At 38.4% G+C, this 19,190-nt stretch overlaps 1 protein-coding gene across 1 annotated transcript in view; it reads left to right on the top strand.

The window, feature by feature from the left end:
• Positions 1–19,190, top strand: part of gpc6b (glypican 6b) — an 81,058-nt gene that overhangs the window by 52,490 nt on the left and 9,378 nt on the right. Inside the window, exons 5-6 of the mRNA XM_068329537.1 lie at positions 2,399–2,529; positions 3,193–3,336. Coding sequence (XP_068185638.1) covers positions 2,399–2,529; positions 3,193–3,336 — 275 coding nt within the window. The remainder of the gene's footprint in view (positions 1–2,398; positions 2,530–3,192; positions 3,337–19,190) is intronic.

The raw sequence follows: 19,190 nt of genomic DNA, 5'->3' as shown, positions 1-19,190 counted from the left end.
GAAAGGAAATGTAGCCAAAGCTGAACTGATGTTTCTCAGTTCTTTTCCTTTTCCATTAATGGTCTCAGGTCCCAGAAGAATTTATATCTAGACCAACCTACTATCAAAGAAGCCAAGCGTAATGTAGATTTTGTTTTTATTCCTCTACAAAAATAGCAAGTGGAAGTAGACATTGGTATTGGTTTGTCCATTCATTCATCTGTAATTTATGTTGTCCAGAGCAGATGTCTCAAACTGTACGTTCTATCCTCACAAACTTTATCCATAATGGAAGCCTGCTATGAGAAGCTGTGCCTTTGGGTTTTGTGGATTTCATTTTATTATGTGGTTTCCATCGAAACATATTGTGTTAGATGACTCTGAACGGTGATCATTTTATCTGGAGTATATTTGACACACTGTGTTCCTTGCTTTAGCAACATTTACACATGATTTAACTACGCTCTGGCTGATTAGCAGTCGTGTGTTGGAGCTGCTCTGCTGCACACAGACATTGCTGGAGTCTGTGAGACAAACCTCAGATAGATATGCTGGAAGCTAATGGATTTAAATTGAGTTTTTTGTTTGTGTCATAATAGATAAAGTTACCAAGCATTGGCTGCGTGTGACTGAGATTATGCGTAGTGATTAGCAGGAGAAATAATATACTTAAGGTCCACCTGAGGAACAGAGGATAGAGACATTATGCAGTATGTAAACAGTAGAACAGCAGAATTTAAAAAAAACATACCACTTACCCTATTTGACTGGAGATTTAATTAACTGCTAATCTGTTTTAAAGGAAAGAAGAATACTTTGTTGTCTTTAGCAAGGACATAATTTAGGAGTCATTATGACAGCCTGTAGGTGAGGTCAGGTCCTGGGAGGTCTGTGGATAGAGGAGCCTTTCCTGACAGACTGCTTAAGTACAGCCTCCAGATCTGGGACTTGCTGAGTTGTGAGTTAATGGTTTTAAGATGTCCAAACTCCCTATGACACATCATTCAAATACATTACTGCCATTACTGAGACACATTAGGTCTGAGAGCACTTATGCGCTGCTTCACGACAGTATCAATTAACTCAATCCGGCTCTAAAGGGCAACAGCTGCTGCCCGATTTGGAGCTTCTGTGAAATCTGCACTTCTACATTTGTAAATATTGAATATTCTGAATAAATTATATTTATATAAAACAATCAGAGTTGTTAATAGAAAGCGATGAAAGCAAATGGTTTCTGTGGAAGTGGTAATGGTGTCGTGTTAACCAAGGTCTTCTGGCTTTTGTCCACAAGGGGATATTAATGAGACTTTGACCTTATTCATTTCCCACAGCGGATGTAAATAAACGCTTAGCTTTTCAAAAATTTCTATTGAATCAATGGCTCAACATATCTTTGCATGTGAAATAAACAAAATTTGTTGACCTGATTAGGTTGATCTCCATAAAAATTGAATTTGCCCATAGAAGCATTCATGCTTCAAAGCTGTATGTCAGTGAATGTAAGTGACAATACTGGATAGTAATCAGATCACAACACAGTTTTTTCTCTGAATTTTAATGAAATGTTTCATAAGGATCTAGCAATTCATTATCCTATTATTTTAATTAAATAACAATATAATCTTTTAAATGTCAACAAAATCATCAGACATGTCCATCCACATTCCAAGCTGGTTGAAGTTGCTTTGCATTATTTTTTTTAATTTATTTACCATCAAACACCCAAAAAAAATTAAGTTCACAGTGATGTGAGGGAGAGAAAATAAACAGCAAGTCCTCACATTTGAGAACATAGAACCGATTGGTCTTTTTACATACCATTTTGCTTGAGTTTTGATAAATTTGTTTAGCTTACTTGGATGACTGCTAATCATGTAGGTACAGTATGTAATTTAGCCTTAAAACAAAAAGGATTAACGTACGATGTGGAAACTGGACGCTTCATTTGAATTCTGTTGAACTGTTACTTATTTATTTTTTACTTTCTGACAGTCTGACGGCAAACGCAGGCAGTAAGGAATACATATTCACCAGTGTGACAACTTATGCATTGCATTATGGAAAGCATGTCACACACAGAAAAGATGAGCAAACGCCAAAACAGTACCGCCCAAAAAAGAAAATATCGACACACTGCAAATGTAGTGAACCCAGCTGCAACACGATATATCAGTGTATCCACAGACATGAGTGTCATTGATTATGCCTGCAATTAATGATTGTATTTTTCATATTTTCATTGAGCTTTTTATCACTTGATGTGTGATATTGAATGGCTTATATTGTTATTAAAATAACCTAAGTGAAAATAGAGATGATTAAATGGCTTAAAATCATTGTATAATGCATTTATATGTTTTTGATTTTTTTTTTTTTAAGTGAGTGTGTGTCTGCTTTTGTTTCATTGTCATGCCAGATGCTATGCTGCTGGTGGCACAGAGGCTGGAGGGACCTTTCAACATTGAATCTGTAATGGAGCCTATTGATGTCAAGATTTCGGAGGCTATCATGAATATGCAAGATAACACTGCGGAAGTCTCCTACAGGGTACGTGTCTATTAAGTCTTTGCACAGACAGCAAAAGTAACGTCTCAGACAGGTTGTTGAAGTCCAGCTTTAACAAAAGAAACTGAGAGGGCAACTTGTGTTAAGTCATACTGGGCTGTTTCTAAGGTGTGCTGTGCAACATGTTCTAATTATGTCCAAGTTTAGGCCTTGTATTTGAATTATATGTTACAGTTTGGTCGGATAATCTTAGTTCAACTAACAGTAGTTAATCCGCTTCCTGTGTTTAACTGCATTTTTCTTTGCCCACAAATATATAGTCAGAAAGAAAAAAATAAAAGTAGGTTCTTGTGAAGAATTTTGTTTCAACCTTCATAGTTTCGGATGCCAGTTCCCATTCAAAGCTAAAGGCCTGTTGGCTTTCCCATGCAGCAGATGCAGTTTTGTTTATGGTTTAAATATGTGCGGTTGTATCCCAAAAGCCCATAAAAATGTAACTATATCATCTAAATAGCATTGGTCGCTGCTCCTAGTTGAATCACCTATCAAAGTGGTTACCTCAACTTGACAACGAGCGCTGTCATGTTGGCGATGTGAGGTGAATGTCTCATAAGACCTTAACAAAACAGCACGTTTTCCCTATTTTCTGCATCTAAAGCAATTTATTCCCCTGACAATCGGGTGCCCCTGTCTTTGTAATTGCAGGTTTTTCAAGGTTGTGGCCAGCCCAAACCCGCAGGAATGACTAGGTCTACCCGTGGTGTTTCGGATGTGTTCAACGCTCGCTTCAGGCCGTACAGCCCAGAAGAACGGCCTACCACTGCAGCTGGCACAAGCCTAGACAGACTGGTAAGGAGACAGAGCCAATGCTGCTGTTTTCAGGCGAGACACTGCTTCAGTGTAAACATCATTTGTCTTTCTGTCTTGACACCGTTGATTAAAGTTGGTGATTTGCCATCGTAAGCCCCTGGAGCCGGAAATTAATTCATTGTACTTGTCCTCCATTCAGGCCTCTCTATCGATTTGTGTTTGTTAACGAATCAACAGCTATACCCCGAGAGGGCAGTGGAAGGTGTGGTGCACTGCGTTTGCCGCCCTTCTCATCTCTGTGTACTTGGCTAACAGAAAAGAGAGGGATGAAAGAATTGATGGATAGATTCTGCAAGGCTGACCATATCAATTGTTTGCTGTAAAGCACACCTTTATTTTCTAACAGATTAGCTGTATGTTTGTTGGATTGGATCTTGATACGTGGATTTCCATCTCAAACAACCTTCAAACCTAAAATGCTGCATCAGGGTAAAGGTTAACACAGAGCTGACAGACCAATTCAGCTGAGAGACAGTTCTCATCATGGATTACCTGTTCAGAAGCTGTGTCCTTCCTTTCTCCCTCCCAGCCTTTTTCATAGTAAGACTTTTCCAATTGTGTCTCATTCATGTTGGTGTTTAACCCATTTCAACAGATATAAATAAATAAAAAAATGTAATGCAATTTTGACCCTTGAGAATTTACCACAATTCCTCCATCTGTTCAGAGTTGCAGCCTCATCCCCAGTATTTAAATCATACATCAAAAATGTCATATTAGTGATAGTCTATTTATTTATTGAATGCATAACTTGAATCACAGGCATCTGCTTCTTTGAATCCCACAACAATAAATGGCTTATTTGTTTTTCTCAATACTAATTACGCTATTCGCACAATCTTAATTAATTCTGCACATATTTGATGTTTTATTAGCAACATTTGCCTTTTCAGCTTTCTGTGTCCATCAACAATTTCTTCCATCTACATTTAATTAATTAAGACTTTATGCTTGTTTCCCTGTCTTTATGCTGCAAAACCAGAGGATTGTTTGGAATGAGATGCAACACAGCGTAAGACTTTATACTCATTTTTACGGTTTTGCTTGATCTGCTGTCCATAACTGTTTTAGGCGCTATGGTTCCATGCTGTGGAAATTTATAGCAGCCACATATTTTATGAACTGACCTGTACATTCCAGTCGTGATGTCCGTCATTGTCTCATCTTCATCCCTTATGAGAGTCACTGTCACATGACATCGCTGACAGAGCTTTTGATCTCTCAGGAACTCTTCAGACCTCTTCACGGTGTATTACAGCCTTGAATTATCATCTATAAAACACTTGATTTAAAGTTGAGTTTCCAACACTTGAGGGATCATTGAACACATCCTCAGCTTGTGAGGATTCCTCTCAGGAGCTCCAACGCAAATGTATTCTGGACGCTTTCCAAAACCCTTATTGGCTTAGCTAATGGAGTCGACTCCTCAAGGAAGCCAAATAGTTAGTAGGTGAGAAAAGACCATCGCAGCCGATGGAGAGAAGAGGTGTGAAGAGTCTGGGGGAGTGTTGCAGCCAGCATCTGCTCTGAAGGTACCATTAAGTGGGGGCTCCAGATGCTCGTGAGTGACTCGGCAGTCAGGCTGCCTGGGGACTCTAACAGGATGGAGCTCAGCAGCCCTAACTTTTTTTGACATATACAGTAACTAGAACAGTGCATCCCTCCATCCATCCATCCATCCCTCCATCCATCCATCCATCCATCCATCCATCACAATCACAATCGTCTTATCTTCAGTCGCTTTATCAGCCTTGTGGGTCACCAATCAGCTGGAGCCTATCCCAGCCGGCTACGGGCAAAAGGCGGGGTACACCCTGGATGATATGCCAGCTCGTCCCATGGCCACAGGAAAGACAAACAACCAATCACATTTGCGTTCATAACAATGGACGATTTGGTGTGACCAGTTCACCTCTAAACTGCATGTTTTAGGAGGTGGGAGGAAACAGGAGAACCCGGAGAGAACCCACGCAGACACGGGGAGAACATACAAACTACACACAGAAAGGAGTCTAACCCAGAATCTTCTTGCTGTGAATTATCAGTTCTCCCTACTGATCCATTGTATCACCCTTGAACAGGGTATATGAGCTGAAAAATTCCATTATCAACATTTGTGGACTCCGTGCTGATCGAGTAGTCACAGAAAGCTATGAATCGTGACATTTCAATAATTTACTCTAATGAGCTTTTGCTTGATTCATGGAAAGAGAAAGACGATGCGTGGTTTGCCTTTGGCTCCTCTGCAGCTCACATTCATTATTTAAGACACAATTAGATCTCAACTGATACTCTAAACTCAATTTGAAATACATTTATTAAACACAATCTGTGCTTCAGTGTTTTTTGGAAATATGACGTGCAAGATAAATAAGTACTAAATAAAATTCGATACAAACGTATTATATTAGACCTAATTAATTAGACCAATAATATTGTTTTCGGTAACATTATGCATTGTAACTCAGTGAGTGACAGATGTCCTGCCAATGATGCGATAAAGTTCACGGACACCATACTTATCAGCTGCCATACAACTTTGACTTGGTGAGTGACAGATCCACTAACCAAGCCAAAGTACAAAAGAAATGTGGTTCTCTTAAGATGGAATGGCTGTCAGAGTATATGCAAATAGAAGAAGAAGTTGTGAAACTGGGTGAGATTTTTTTCTTTTTGAAAAAGTTCCAAGCAAGAAGCAGACAAAGCCATTAACCTGGACAAAGCACACAACCACCTGAAAAATAAGGTAAAATTTAAGTCAGATTTGTGCATATTTTCTAATGACATTTATAAAGATTTTAATTTATGGATGTTAGTAATGTAATGCTGTTACTACTATATTATTTATGGGTAGTAGAAATGCTAATAAAAAAGAGTAATTAGACATTTACAAAGAGTTACACGCATTTACACTGTATCACAAGCAACAGGACACGTCATTGTGCAAAACGTGAATGTTTTAATGTGAACAAAATGTTATGTCTGAAAGGTGTGTATGTGTCATTTCTTCCAGAACAGGTACCAAATCCAGGCCACAAGTTGACCTCACTGGCCAAAGCAGCTCTCTTCCCATGGCCAAAACAGAACCCTCACATATTACATACTAAACATCTCATGAAGAACAAAATCTTTGTCTTTTTCTTTTCAAGTGAGCCAAATCACTTACATTAAAAATAAATGAAAATTGCTGCTGTAATTTGATTCTTTTAATAAGCCATGCAACTTGCTATGATCCAAGGTTTTGAACAAGTGTGATACTTTTGTGTGGCCGCATGTGTGCACATCTGATGCTCATCACAGTGGTCCACATTGCGCTCAGGAAGCTTGTGTGTTTGCCCAGACACATGAAAATTTTGAGGGAACATTGATTGTGGTATTCTCCTGAACCACTGAGGGGAAAAAAACAACAGTTTTGTCAGCATAATCCTTCTCTCTAGAATCCCAAAGTGATTTAGAAAATACTCTTGACACCCTCTTTAAATTGAAATCATCATTGTAACCACCAAACCTAGGATGGTGCGCCTCATCCTAGGTTGTTGCACAAGATTTGAACAAGTGTTCATGAGTCACTCAGAAAGATCAATAGTAACACACCACTGGGCAAAGTTGCTTGCCAGAAATGTATTCAATGAAAGTTTGTACATCCATACCTTCTTATTCATCTTCATTTTACAGAGATACATTAGCATTCATTTTGAGTTGTTTCAGGCAACTTGATGAATATTCACTCTGCTTTTACAGTAGCACTGTTTTGGTTTCCATTCATTCCTAAGGGAAATGGTTCTTAAATGTTCCTCTATGTTCACCAGCTACATGTTAACTTTGTCTGCCTGCTGCCGAGGTAGTGTAGGCTAAGTTTTTTCGAGCATTGTCACTGAAAAAAGTCTGTTGCGTCTGAAAAACTCAAAGTAAACTTTTGTGCCTGGCACTTACAAGCTGAAACATATGAGATGAAGGCATCTGCATGACAATAATGGGCACAATAAAGATGCAGGTTTTTTATTCAAGGCATAAACTTTGTATACATGCTGTAACCCTCTCAACTTCCTGTGAGGTTTTTTTTCCCCCGCAGCTATCTTACAATATCACACAAAAGTTAAGCCCATGTATAAATAAAAAAACAGAAACAAGGCTGTCTTCACGGCCTCTTCGTCTCCTCTAAAGTACAAAAAAGCTCAAGACATAAACTTGTTTTCTCTCAATGAAACAATATCATGGCACGCAGTGAATTTATTTTAAGCACTGTTTCTCCATTCATAGAAATGCTGAATGAAGTGTTTTATTTTAGATATCTCACACAGCTTCTGTGAATTCACTTTTGCAGATTAGCTCCGGCTGTCAAATATATAAAACTACAACATTAGTAAATGATGTATGACAGGTATATGTACAGAAAAACAGTCCTTAAAATGGACAAGTAGCCTGTAGCCAGCTGATATCACAGCCACTTATCAGCTACCATACAAACCAGCAGATAATACCCTGTTCTCAGTTCTCCAGCATACAGATCCATGCACACTGAAAAAGATTTAAACGAGAAGAATTCTTTTGCAGTACTTTATTAAAAAAGAGCAGCTTCTTAATTCTAGATTTTAACTACAGACATTCATTGAGAGAGAAAGTAAAGAAATGGAAAAGAGAGAACAAGTGTGTACCAGTGCCACATTCCTGTTCTGTAACATGATTTTGGCTTCAGTTCTCTTGTAATGTCTCGATCAAATGAAGCCTACAGCCGGATGTAATTCTCAATAAGCATAATAACAGAGATGGTGAGTGCTCATCAGCAGCTAATCACATTTGTGATTTAACATGCAGTTCTTCATTTTATCTCAGCACTGTTAGAGGGATGCTTATTTGCTTGCTATTGCTATTTCCTGTTTCTTTAGCTGATGTTGAATAAGGATACATTCAGTTATTTAATATATATCAGGTGAGTAGCACCAGGAGGAAAGTACAACGTGAGATTTGGTAGGATTGGACAATATATTAACACAAAGGTAAAATGGGATGAGATTGGGAATGACATTGGTTTAGGATTAGATAGGACAGGGTTGGACGGGATGGTATGGTATGGGATGTGATAGGACATGATGTGCCAAAATAGGATTGGGTAGAACAGGAGAAAATATGATATGATTGTAACGTATAGAGAAGTTAGACTACAATAGGATTCGATTCTATGCTAATATGTTAACCTTTGCGTTTGATCAACAGTTTGGTGGTTTGATAGTGTAGAAGAATATAGAAAAGTTTTGGAGAAAATAGAAATGGAAAACATAAGATGAAATTATAGAGGTTGGACAGTTTATATTATTACATTGAAGTCTAACATGTGGATAGGAAATAAATACTATAATGGGGCACTATAGGATGAAGAAAATTGGATAGGATGGAACAACATAAGATGTGGGAAAATGGCAGAGGATGGTACAGTGTATGATAAAGTAGTATGGGTGAAGAGGGGATTCAGTGAAAAGGGATAGGAGAAGATAGGGCTGGATGTGATGGGATATGAGAAACAAGGATGTAATAGGGTAAATCACATAGGATGGTAGAACATAAAACAGCAAAGGAGGATGTAGAATGTGATGAGATTAAATCGTGTCAGTAAAGACAGGAAGAGAGAGGTTGGTTCACTTCCTGTCCAGGAAAGAGGACAGGAAAAGAGAGAATGGGGTGGGAGAAGATAGAATTTTTATGGCATTTATGAGCTTTGACTTTGAGGAAAAAGAATTTATTAGCCTCAGTTCCATATATAAATTATGTTTGCCTTTTCATTTCAACATGATGAAACAAACGGACTCTAATATGTAGTTAATAATTATGTGTGATGTAGAGCTGACAGTCCCTGAGTTTGTAAAGCAGTGGAGATTATTTTTTCATGTCCACCAGGCTACAAAATTCAGAAGTTCAATTAGAGGTTTTGACAAATAGCAGGTCTGGTACAACTTAGAAACATTTTTTGAAAAAAGGCAAGCTATAAAGACTGATGCATGAAACTTTCTGTCACTGCATGTCTTAATTGAAACTTAATTTTCACGTCTTGCAGCTACCTCGCGCTCTCACTGTTGTGGTACACATGAATGTGTTCATCTTGCAGCAGGGACATGACTAGATTCCCTGAGAGCATATTTTTGTTGTCCCACACACTGTATTGGTTTACATTTTAGTGCAAGATAATTACCCGTGACAGTGACATTGCTAAGCCTTCTGAAAGTTTACAATTGTTTCAAGTGTCCTTTGATAAGACCTTCTTGTCTGCCTGTACCACGAAGTTTGTGAGTCACAGAATGTGCGAGGGATGGTAAAGAGTGTCTGCGTTGATTTCTTCTGTTGCTTATAGAGGAGCCTGGAGGAGTGGGCCCACCTCCAGCTCAATGAGCCTTGACTGTTTAATTGCCTGACATTCTGTCAGAGCACACACCCTCATAGGTCTGAGAGAAATAGGGATTTAAAAGTCCAGAGAGGGAATGAAGGCACAAAACACTGCCAGAGGTGCATTACAGATAAGAGGTAGAGCTTTTAATGTGAAATTTGTAGCAAGTTTGTTGCAGTTCAATTTGGTGTAGTTTTATCAGATTTTCGGTCTCCCTTGTGGAATACATGGTTCACATTTTATCAGTAAACACGTAGAAACAATTAGAGCCAGACACAAACAAGATTAGATGTAGACAGAGTCTGCAGAGGGAAATATTGTCCAAAAGGGAATACTTGTATTGTCATTTTTATGATCATGAACTGTATTGGACCTAATTTTTATGCTGCCTTCAGAAAACATGTCTTGAAAGTCAATTAGAAGTATCAGATCATCCTTATTAAACTGATTAAGTCATCGCCAGCAACCACAAGGTTATTCGTCTACGTGAGCTTCCATGTTGATTAATAAATGAAACCCAAGTCATGGCAAGATCCATTATCCACCGTGAATCCAGAACAGTTTAAGTAAGTTCATTTATCTTTCAAGAAAGTGGAATTTTTGTATTTTAATCATGTTTGACTTTTTTTCTTATGTTTTTACTGCTACAATAAAAGAATATTGATTAATTAACAGAACGTGTACCTAGTAATGTAGAGAGAAATAGGAAGAAACATTTTCTTTATTTTTTTTCAGGCATTATTAGTCAATACAGTGACTTTTAACATTTACTTTAAATTCTAACTTGTTTGTTACATTTTGTTTTGTTTTGTTTATGTTTTGCATAAAGATATGATGGAAGATTGGCTGTTGTGCAGGCACATCAAATGGAAAACCTATAATTGTGAATAAATTGCAGGTCCTTTTCACCTCTGCAGATATATTTGATTCTTTACATTGTTTTCTCTTTGTCTCAAACTCTGTAAAACATTTTTGTATTACTGCATAAAATAAAGATTTGAAGACCTAAGTCAACAATCAATTTTGCAGTATAGTGGCTCAGTGCCTAGTAGTGTCACCTCACAGCAAGTTTGATTTCAGGCTAGGGCAGGGTCTTTCTATGTAAAGTTTGAATGAGTTTCCTCCTGTGCTCCAGTTTCTCCTGCCAACAAAAACATCTCTGATATGTTAATTCTCCTGTCAGTGCCTCCAGGCGCTGCATAGTTACTGCCCACCTACAGTATCTTTAAACTTGTATAGTTATATTGTAATATTTTAATGGGGTAAATGCAGTCGACAAATTTCCCTATGGGGATCAGTGAAGTACAATTTAACAGTGCACTCAGGAATATACCAAGAAGGCAAGGTTAATCTTAACCTGTACCAATGCAATTCTCTACTCTGTCTCAAAACAGAAATTTGCTGGATGTGTTATAGAAACTTCCCTCCATGGAAACTGCTACACTCTGACTTTCCAACCTGAGGTGACAAAATAAGTATGAGGGGTCACATGAGGATTAACAAGGTAGAAAGAACATTGTGAATTTTTTAGTTCTAAACTTTACCTATTTCCTGTGCAATATCATCATTTTCTCCAGGCTTCTGATGACTCTCTCCTTGAGTGAACTTAAAATGTAACTCTGCATAACATTGCTTGAATCTAGCACCTGATTGAAATTACCCATGCTTTTATTGATTATGCTCTTACATACATATTTTAAAGTGCTTTCACACCTATTTTATTTAGTCTGGCCTATCAAATGTTTCTATTTGATGTGGTGATAACTGGTGTGAAGTCTCCGCCAGACTGAATGCAGGTCTTTTACAAAAATAGAAAATTGTCTCGGTTCTGCTCGGACTCAACCAAAAAGTGCCTGAGCACTTTTTTTGGGGGGGGGGGGGATTTGGCCTTTCAAGCCAATGTCAGGTACAGCAGGACACCATCATCAATGAACAAAAGAAGAAATTAGAAATGTCAATGGTAACAGGAGACAGGAAGACATGACGTATAACATGTAATCATGACATGTCAAAATGTTTGTAATCAAAACTATGTTGCCACAAGTTGAAAAGAGTTTTTGCAAACAATCATTTTGTCACTTAAATTTAAATTATCATTCGCTATGACAACAAGGAATAGAAATTGTATGACTATAATTTCCGCTTGTCACAGCTGCATTCCTGGTATGGAGCTTTACAATAATTATTTCCTGTAATAAGAACTTAAATGTTGATCTCAAGAATTAAAATGATGATGATTGTAGATGACATTAATTTGAATATGAGTTGTAAAATTTTTGATATGCATGTCAGAATTATCAAATCTAAAGTAAATTATAGATGTGCTGTTGAGTTTGGCTAATGATGCCTGATCAAAATCAACTGGATTTACTTACTAAGCTACAGATGTCAACACAAGACTTTTCCGTTGGTATTAAATTTATTGGTGATATCAATGATAAATGATGTGGGTAGTCAGAAAGGAAGTGCAGATATCTTTAATTTCAGTCTCTCCAAGTCAAAATTAGATGATTGATATGTTTTCATGGATTCTATCTAGTCAAATAACAGTCAGTGATATCTTCAGTTTCTTTTGCTGCAACCAAATAAATGTTGGAACAGCTCATCACAGAAGAACAGCTTTACTTGTTTTGATAACTTGGAAAACATTCTGGCCAGAAAATCTAAGTACAGAGAGATTCAACTCACGAATTATGAAGACTGGACATAAGTGTCGGGTAATGCAAAGGTTTTTTTTGGAAAATCACAACGTGAAATCAAAACTAACCACAACAATTGTGTACAATGTAGGAAAACCTGAACCACAACCCAAACATAGACACAGAGCTCGCTGAAGCTTCCTATCTATCCAATGTGCCTTTTAGTACGAGGATATAGTTTTAGTCCAAAATAAAGAAATATTAGTAAAGAAATAAATAAACTATCATTCTTTTTCTCTCAGTAGAAAAGGTAGCACTGTGATGGATCAATACCTAGAATTGGTATCTCACGTCAAGCAAGTTTAACATTCTAAACATTGTTTCCTCACTTTTGCCTTTTCCTTAAGGCACCCTTCTGATCATGATATGCAGTTCAATATAGTTACATTAGATGTAACTGCGTCAGCGTCCATGTTTGTTAGCCCTGTAGAGGTCACATGGAATGAGCCTGTGATGAGTGCATGAATAAAATGCACAGCAGGGTCATTTTTAGCACCCAGAACATTTTCTATGGTATATTTTTTTACACACTACAACGTGTGTGGTAGAACCAATAATACCCTGTTCATCTTTGGTCAGTGTTGTGTCAGGCTACACCATTCATGCAGTTATTACACTGGTAACATGTACTTGAAGCTGGATGTTCACGCATGCTTCCTTTTTGAACCTCATTCTTTGCCATGTTTAGAGGGACGCAGTGAGTAAAACATCTATGTGTGGTTCGTGAAGTCAGTTGTCAGGAAACAGCTCAACCTCTCCTTTCCCAAAAATCTTGACCCAGGCATTATATTTGTGCAGTCCAGGAACATGTCAAGCCACTGGAACATTCTTGTTTTGGATACAGCTTAAGCAAAGTAAAGTGGGCTTGTCCGCAGCTCCGCTCTCTGAGTTGTTGTATCTACAGACTCTTGCCCAAGATGTGCAATTATGTAAATTCCACAGATTCCCTCCAAGACCACATAAAAATAAATAGTCTAGAACTGCATATGTGGCATCAGAGTTTAGGGCAATTCTTGACAGTACATAAACAATTCTCTTTGTGATGAGTGACACTCCAGCATAAATATTTGATGTCTGTAAAACAACAAACCACCAAATACAAATATGCAGTACCTTAAATGTGAATCAGTCATTCAGAACCACCTGGATGTGGCGGTTTGATGAGACTAGTTTTCTACGTGACCCTTTTTGTTTCACGTTCGGATCCATTTACATGCTAACCACCAGCGCAGTATACAACAGTGAACCTCACATACCAGTTTGTGGTCGTTGTGTTGCAGTTAACACATGAAAGAAAGAAAAAAAACAAGAGAGCTAACCAAAGCAGTCAAGGCTTTGCTTTCTTGCTCAAACAAATGTGTTGTCTGTCGAAATGCTGAGTGAGACGTTCATGTCCAGTTCTCTGGGTATAATTGCAGGTAGCAGTTGCATTACTACACATGCAGATACTCTATACCTCAAAGTGGGTAAACACCTGCAGGCATTGGCAGATCTGTATGTGCATTGTTCTGATGTTAAAGTTCACATTTTTGTGTCAAAAGACTCAACGTGGGTTTACCTCCTAACTTAGTGTATCACCCACACGTCTGTAAGCATTTTAGGTCAGTCACTGGTTAGGCACACAGGGGAGTTTGGGTCTAGCTGATGTGGGACAGAGATGAATGCCAGGAATTTTGGGGTCTGCCAGGATTTAGACATGAAAAAATGTAAGCATTTGGCAGATTTTTATGCAAATGTTATGTCCACAGAAACATTCACCTCACTCACCATTTCAGTCTTCCAGCAAGGTGGCCATCAGTATCTAATGGTCACTTCGCTAAGGAGGATATTTTGTCATCCCCATCTGTCTGTCTGTTTCTAGTAGGACACTCAATGTGTTTTGAACTGATTTCAGTGACATTTTAAAGATCAGTGGCTCTCTGAATGGGAGAGAAGGGTTTAGATTTGCAGCCAGATCAGATTCAAGATTCAGATCCCAAAACTTATTTGTGAAAGTAAAACAAATTTCAACAGTAACACTGCATTAAAGTTGGTAGAACTAATGTGTCCAATGTGATAATCAGACAAATGCCTTAATATCACTTAAGTAAACATTTTTGTACTTTGACTGATTGGACAGAGTAGGCAAGGTTTTATCTTATTCCCTACATTCTGCTTATGACAGAGAGACCGTGGTAACAGAGCAGAGCTTTAGGAAGATCCTGCTTTGTTTTCGTCTGTTAGTCAATAACATTAATGCTTATTGAGTTGTACACCTCAGTCACTTCATGACAGTACTATTAAGTGTAAAAATGTATTTATTATTGCGTAATGTTACTTTTCCTTTGAAAAATCGAAATAATGTATTCAAAAATGAACAGATCTACACGTGTCCATCCTTAACTTTATAGGTAATATAGACTTTTCTTAAATTTCCAAGACATTCAGTGATGGCAGTATCTAAAATGCATGGGAATGTGGAAAAGTGTGTTCAATTTAGATTTGGAGAAATGCCTTCTATTAATAGTTCTAAAAATGTCATCATAGCTTGTAGGACTGAACAATTATTGAAAACATTGTTGAAAACGCACTTACTGTAGTCAAGTTCCATATCTGTGCAGGGTGTGTATTTTTTCACATTCATTCCCAAATGCCCATTTATTCCAAAATAGAACACTTCTAACAGTGCATGTCAGTCATCAGCTTGATCTCCATACTGGAGTGCTCTAGAAGGTAACAAACATCTCCTACCCCCTTGTCTCTGGGGTGGAGCCCTGGTGGAGCTGCTCTCAAACCAACAGATCAAAATGTCAACTTTCTCAACCTCTGTAAGCATTAATTCAGGTGTTTAATAGTTTGGATGTCTGATCATATTAATGACAGTAACGGACAGTTGAAACTGCAGATATTTTTGCACAAATCTCTGGTATCCACACTATATTCAAACTAACTCAGCGTGAGCAGTAACTGTTAATCATCACATCCACGGGAGACGATGCAATAGTTCTCTGAAGGATTCAAGGAAAGAAATAATATAATGATGTTGTCTAATTTTTTTTTTTAAAAGTCTTCCCTTATTGTGTTCCCAGTACTGGCAGGTGAAACGGTATGATTAAATTATATGACAAATTTGCAAGGAGATATAAAAAATAGTGACAAAACTTAGCCATGCAGCATAGCAGAGCTTTATGCCCTGGTCCTGTTTTGAGGTAAAGACATCACACATGCTGCATTAAGACAAAAAGTGCCACAACAACAGAGAATATTTCAGCAACATCCACTGCTGTCATTCACAGGCAGCACCAGCAAAGCTGTTACATGCAGGAGACGGGCAGAATGAGAACGCACCTGCCTCCCAGCTCACTGGGTTGATCTTCTATAATGTATTAGAAATTACAAGAGAGGAGCTATCTATGTAATATAAAACATCTCAATAAATAAATGAAATTCAGAGCATTTAATATGCAGATGTTCATCATTTCCAAAGCATCATGTCATTGATGGAATGCGAGCAGACACATTAGATCACATTGATAGGTGGATCTGAGACAGATGCAGTTTGGTTACTATCTTTAAGAATTATCCTGAACTACATGAAAAGCAACTTCCTGCAATGTCATGACACCTGATGCAGTATCTGAGTAGGGCTTCAGCTGACTTAACATCTGTCCACGGGAAAGTGATACACACCTGAATCCTGATGATGCACTGAAAATCCAACACAGTTGTTCAGAAACCCTACATCTATAATCATTAAGCTAAAATTATGTAATTTGTTTTTTATTGTGCAAAGCTCTCATCAGTATGATAGTAATCAAAACTCCCTCGGAGACATAATACAGCAGTAATTACACAATATTTTCAAAGACTGTCAATCTTTTTTTTATAAAATCCTATCTTTCTCCTTTTTTCTTGGTGACTAGTGCTGGCACCATAAGGGCTCTGCTACTTTTCATATCTTTCGATACATTAATGAGACACATTGGCCCATTGCACTCTGGGCTGCTTGGGACTCTGGGGAACATGCAGCGGGAGGGAGCAGGCCTGCTGATGATTGCTCTGTTCTCCACAGTGCATAGCTTCCCTTTAATCATCTCCCTTTTTCAAACTTCTCCTGTCGTAGCCGTGGGCAAATCACACACACGAACTCACCACTGTTTCATCAATATTCTGTCATATTTTCTCACTGTAGGATCATTGTGTGATGAATTTTGCTCACTATGATACACCATATTAGCTAACTGTGTAGATACCGTGGGACTGAGCAAATGGTTTGAGGCAATATTATGTAAAATGGGCCACTGAATATGTCCTGCTGTACATTGACACTGGAAAAACTGCACAAGCTCCAATAGTATACAGAGATGCTTGCAACAGCTGTGTTTTTGGTGAAAGATATTTTTTTAGCTGCAGTTTTGAGAGGCAATATTTGTGGAAGAGTATTATTATTATTGTTTTTAGCTAGATAAAACCTCATCAAAGTCGGCTAAAGAGGCTTGAGCAGTCCACGCATCGCAATCACAGTCTGCTCCTCTAATAACAACACAGCTTCTGCTATTTGTGGAACCATTTTTAGTTGGTTTTTCAAGGTACAAAGAAATTCAGCACCTCATGAAATTAAAGGCATGATGAACTATCCCCCTCCCATAGCAGTTCTGAAGACTGCTGAAAGTTGCAAATAAAGTTATTCCTCCGGGGTGTCACAGGATTGACTGATTAAATTGAGTATTCAGATTTTTCCCACTGAAGTATGGAATCAAACTTGAAATGTAGACCATATGGGAAATCCAATGTAATATTCTCGTATAATTACATCAACTCAGTGTACAGTATTTCTACAGGTAATTTATAAATCTTAAGCACATGTAACATTGATAAGTGATAAATATTCATCATTTTTGTTTCTTGCCTCAGTGGTATCTGCATCATCTCCTCTGTGTCTGTCAAATGTAGAGATGGATTTTGAAGCATTGCCACTGCTGCACAATCAAAACAAATGCAAAATAATCGCCAGTGATGAATAACAATAAGAGTTTCTCAGTATGTCAACTATCCATTCCCAGGCAGCTGCATAATAAGAATCTCTTGGTGCTTTCACTGACAGGGCTGTCACCAGAAGATATAAGATATACTGTACACATTCCCCTGGCTTTGGTTTTTGAGATGTCCATGTCAAATGATATTGTAACATTCTGCTATCTAAGATTTATGCTCCGACACAATCAGTCATAATCAAGGGACGCAAACGTGGAGGCAACAACTGAGATTTGGAAAAAGTATGATTGCCCCCTGAATGAGGCTTTAAAAAAAATCATCATGAACACAAGGCATGTAGCCAAACAGCGATGGTCAAAAAACTTTCTGCTGTGCAGTCACATCATGTTTTCTAACCATGATTTGCTTTAATGTGCCATTTCTGTCTGTGTGAGTCCTTCGAAATAAGCAGCCGGGCGACGCCTTTCTGTCTTGTGTGCTGTGATGTCAAAGAGGGAAAGCTGTTCTGCTTTGGTCCTCTGCTGATGGATATTGATTGGATGAAAACAGCCTCACATCTACATGCACTCTGGTAGTTACCTTCTCTAAGCAACAGAGATAGTCACCTTTGAGCCAAATGTTTTCAGGCAAGGACAAAACCGACCTGACAAAAGGAAGACACTGTCAGTCACACACGAACGCCATCTAGTTACCCTCTGTGCTTATAAATAGCTAGTATTTATACTCCGCTGATATTTTAATATGTCAGAAACGCCAGATCATTTTTGAGCAGATATGCAGTTTTTAATTGGAAACCTGGACCAATGAGGAAGAATTAATGACATGTTAGACACCAGATTACATAGCCAGGCCCAGGGCCATACACCCACAGGGCCTCAGCACCCTGATACTCGACACTCAAACAGTTGACCTGTTGGCTGCATTAACACATAGTTCACCCAGATAGAGCAACACATATTAGTTTTAGGGACTGGCTCTGGCCACAATATGACTTTGATGAAGAATGTGATGAAGAGGCAGAGTTATTCTCGCTGTGGCCTTCTCCTTGTGAGAAACTATTTGGTCCGTCCTCAAAGTGGTCACTGGTCAAAAAGAGACTCATGGCAAGGCCAAGGTCTTGGTATGAGCAGAACTGACTCACTGACCTCTGTAATTGAGATGCAGAAAGAAAACTGCATTCGTATCAAATGAAAAACTATTTTAACGCAGACAGGAGGAGCAGTTGCCAGGGAAAATAAGTTGATCGAGGAGTTGTCTGCCCCTTGTGGTTTAGTGGCCAGACCTGCTGCCGAGTCTATGATTAGATTTAACATGCACTAATTTAGCTCAGACTTGTAGCAGAGGGATGTGCTGCAATGACATCCCCAGATAGTTGCTTGAAAAAGACCTCTTAATTTAACAGGATAGAGGTGTTTTAACTAGCGTGACGGAGAATGTCTGATTTTGTGAGTGAGGGAAATGGATATTCCCCAAGCAGCAAGGGAGATACTGAACATTATAGGTCAACCGTGTGAGACTGAGGACTTTTGGGAGTAAAATTTAGAGAGATGGCCTCTGAATTTTCCTTTTTTTTTTCTTTTTTTTTTTGTCTAACTGAATGGCAGACAGCACGTGTGGACTTTACCCTACGGCCAAATAAGAGCCCAAGCCCCTGGCTTTGTACCGTTGCCAGGAGTGTGACTGACTTCAAAGCAAGTGTCACATCAGCTTCTGATCTGACGATGGGCAAGCCTGTCTGAAATCCACTGGTCAAAGTGCAGGTCACTTTCATTTCTGCACTGGGC

This window comes from Antennarius striatus, chromosome 12, assembly GCF_040054535.1.
Source record: "Antennarius striatus isolate MH-2024 chromosome 12, ASM4005453v1, whole genome shotgun sequence".
Taxonomy (NCBI): domain Eukaryota; kingdom Metazoa; phylum Chordata; class Actinopteri; order Lophiiformes; family Antennariidae; genus Antennarius; species Antennarius striatus.
The sequence above is the reverse complement of the archived record's forward strand: the minus strand, read 5'-3'. Positions and strand labels throughout refer to the sequence as shown.